Source organism: Cyprinodon variegatus, unplaced genomic scaffold (genome assembly GCF_000732505.1).
Source record: "Cyprinodon variegatus isolate N-32 unplaced genomic scaffold, C_variegatus-1.0 Scaffold332, whole genome shotgun sequence".
NCBI lineage: Eukaryota > Metazoa > Chordata > Actinopteri > Cyprinodontiformes > Cyprinodontidae > Cyprinodon > Cyprinodon variegatus.
In genome coordinates, this window is record NW_015150785.1 from 23,712 (window position 1) to 26,477 (window position 2,766).

General features: G+C 34.6%; 1 protein-coding gene across 1 annotated transcript in view; it reads right to left on the reverse strand.

The window, feature by feature from the left end:
• Nucleotides 1-723, reverse strand: part of zmpste24 (zinc metallopeptidase STE24) — a 16,409-nt gene extending 15,686 nt beyond the window's left edge. Inside the window, exon 1 of the mRNA XM_015385147.1 lies at nucleotides 360-723. Within this exon, the coding sequence (XP_015240633.1) occupies nucleotides 360-467 (108 nt within the window). The 5' untranslated portion in view covers nucleotides 468-723. The remainder of the gene's footprint in view (nucleotides 1-359) is intronic.
• Nucleotides 724-2,766: the final 2,043 nt, after the last annotated feature.

The window sequence follows — 2,766 nt, forward strand, 5'->3', positions numbered from 1 at the left end:
GTAGAGAATTCATGCTCATGTTTTATGGGGTAAAGAGAAAATGATGCATCTCTGCAAGTCATCAGGAGCCTTTAGTGAAATCATAGACAACTATTTTAATAAAAACACATTCAATTATAAATTTATGTAGATATTAGTACTTGTAAATATCAATTTTGTGCAGAATGATTATTGATAAAAGTAGGAAAGACGATGGAAAAGATGTTTGCCCCAGAATTTTATCCACTTTTACCTTTTATCTAAAAAAGGTAAATCATTAAAATGTTCTAGCTACGCCTCTGGAGATAACCCCCGCAGAGACTTTAGATCTTTGTTTTGTTTTTCTAAATGTGAGCAGATTTCCTGGTTCATTGACTCACCTGTCTGGAGGACAGGTATGCCTCCCAGAGATACACCGTCCATGAGAATCCCAGGACGGCGTAGAAGATGTGCGTCTCCACAGGCAGGAGGAGGATCCCTTCCAGCATCTCTGCTCTGGGTTCTTCTCTGACTGACTAACCAGGCAGCTTGTTTGAGCTAACGGCTACTCCGCTTCCGCTCCACAGACACGTTTTCAACTTCTATGGAGGAGGAAAGAAACGAGTCCGCGTTAAAAAGCCAGACGGACTACAAAACAAAAGCTAACTAGCTTTGATTCACAAACAGAACGCCTTAACATTCAGTCCCTTTTTCCATTCATGTAAGCTTCCAGCGCCCCTGAGAAGTGTTTCACCGTCTTCTGTCCCCGGTGCAACGGCCGTGACTTTGGTTCCGCCGCGCGCCGGTTTCCGATTCCATCCTGCTTAGCGACTGCAGGGGGCGCTGTTCGCACAGGGCTTCTTTACTCCTCTAATAAATGTCTTAAAGTTTACTGCAAATAAAAAAGGCAGAATACAAACTGCCTCTTTATTTTAAAATAGTTTTTTCTGTTTGTAGATCAGTATTTTGTGAAGATGTGTTTTTTTGTTTCAGTCGGATAACGCGGTTTAAAATAATAATCATTGACTAATGAAAAAGATGGATAACTTATTAGAAAAGTCACCATAAAAAAATGTTGCTCCTTCCATCCAATTAAGGTAGTTTCCTTAGATTTTCCTTTAAAAAGTAAACCCTTTTAAGCAAATTAACTGTTTAACAGGAAAACTTTCTATTGCTTTACAAAGACAATTTTTTTCCAGTTTAATTTCTTACACAGAATGCAAATTTGAATCATAAGTTACCTCGAAGACAAAAATATACAATCATTAAAAAAAATGTATAACAGCGGAAGCAGGTTTTAGGCCATCCAAACCTAAATTCAAAGCAGAAAATTAAGGAAGTATAACTGCCACAAGCTAAAACCTCTTAATGCAACATGAAAAGTTTGTTGTGCAAGAACTAGAAGTATAAACCATTCTTAAAATATGAGAACTCAGGATATTATTGTTCAAACCTGGAAAAAAAAACAACAGAAAAATGTTTACCTCTGATCAAGCTATTGCTTATTAACTAAATTTTCTCAGAACTAAAATGTTAATGTTTGATTTTAAGCAGTTTAATTTTTTATTTTTTTTTGCTGATTTGTAGACAAGTTTTAGCCTAAAAATAACTTGTGTCATTACAAATTGGTAACATCCATTGTATTTTATTGCATTTCATAACAATCTTCAAACAAAAGACTCAGTTAAGTTTTTACATTTCAACATTAAGCAGCTCCATTTACGTTCTGCTGTGCTTAATTCAATTATAGACAAAATTACACTATTTGGTTCCATTTCCCCCAAATATTTAGTAACATTATGTTATCTTTAATGGCAGACGTTGAAATTCTATAAAATTAAGAGTGTTCTTAGAAATATTTTTGGTTATCCCAAACAGTTTAATCCAATTTAATCTCTAGAGTTTAATAAAATGGGATAAGGTCTTTCTATACGGAGAATATTATCTGTTAGAAAACACCAACTATGTTACTTTAAGTAAAATTTCCACTAAGATGAATGTAAAAATCGTATATTATTCTAATAAATAAGGGGTAGCTTCTATGACTAGGAAGCAGAATCTACTAAATGACCATCTTATGTTGGGAGATCATTTTTCTATCGTGCATAGTGCTTTCTGACATATCAAACATATAAATACACTTTGCAAGTTTGCAAAGTCTTGTCTTGTACAGTTTTTGCATCTCAGAATCATGACTCAGTGTGGCGAAAACGTTGAACAATGATTCAAAGCATAATCTATTCAGGATGGACAGCGGTGACAGAGTCGAGGCAGAAGTTCTAACCCTGTAGGGGGCGCCATCTTGTCACAATCCCAGATGAGAAGGTACCACACCCAAAGCTGCCTGGAATCAGATCTACTGTTCTATATAATATGAAAAAGTGTGCAGGGAGTGATGTGGGCAATGATAAGCAAATCTTGCATCAATTACTCATTTTTATTTACTTCTATTTTGCATTTCAGATGGATGATTTGCTTTCAAAAGGCATTACGATTCTAGAAATTGTTTAAATACTCTCATCCAATTGTACGGAAGAGGATTAGGGCCAGTGAAAAAAAATAAATTAATTAACTGATTTTTAAATTTTATTTCAGTTTAGTATATGATTAAAGTCAAAATTCTGACTTTTTTTTCTCAGAATTCTGACGTTTTTTCTCAGAATTTCTGACTTTAATCTCAGAATTTCTGACTTTAATCTTGGAATTCTGCCTTTTTCCACAGAATTTCTGACTTTAATCTCAGAATTTCTGACTTTAATCTCAGAATTTCTGACTTTAATCTCAGAATTTCTGACTTTAATCTCAGAA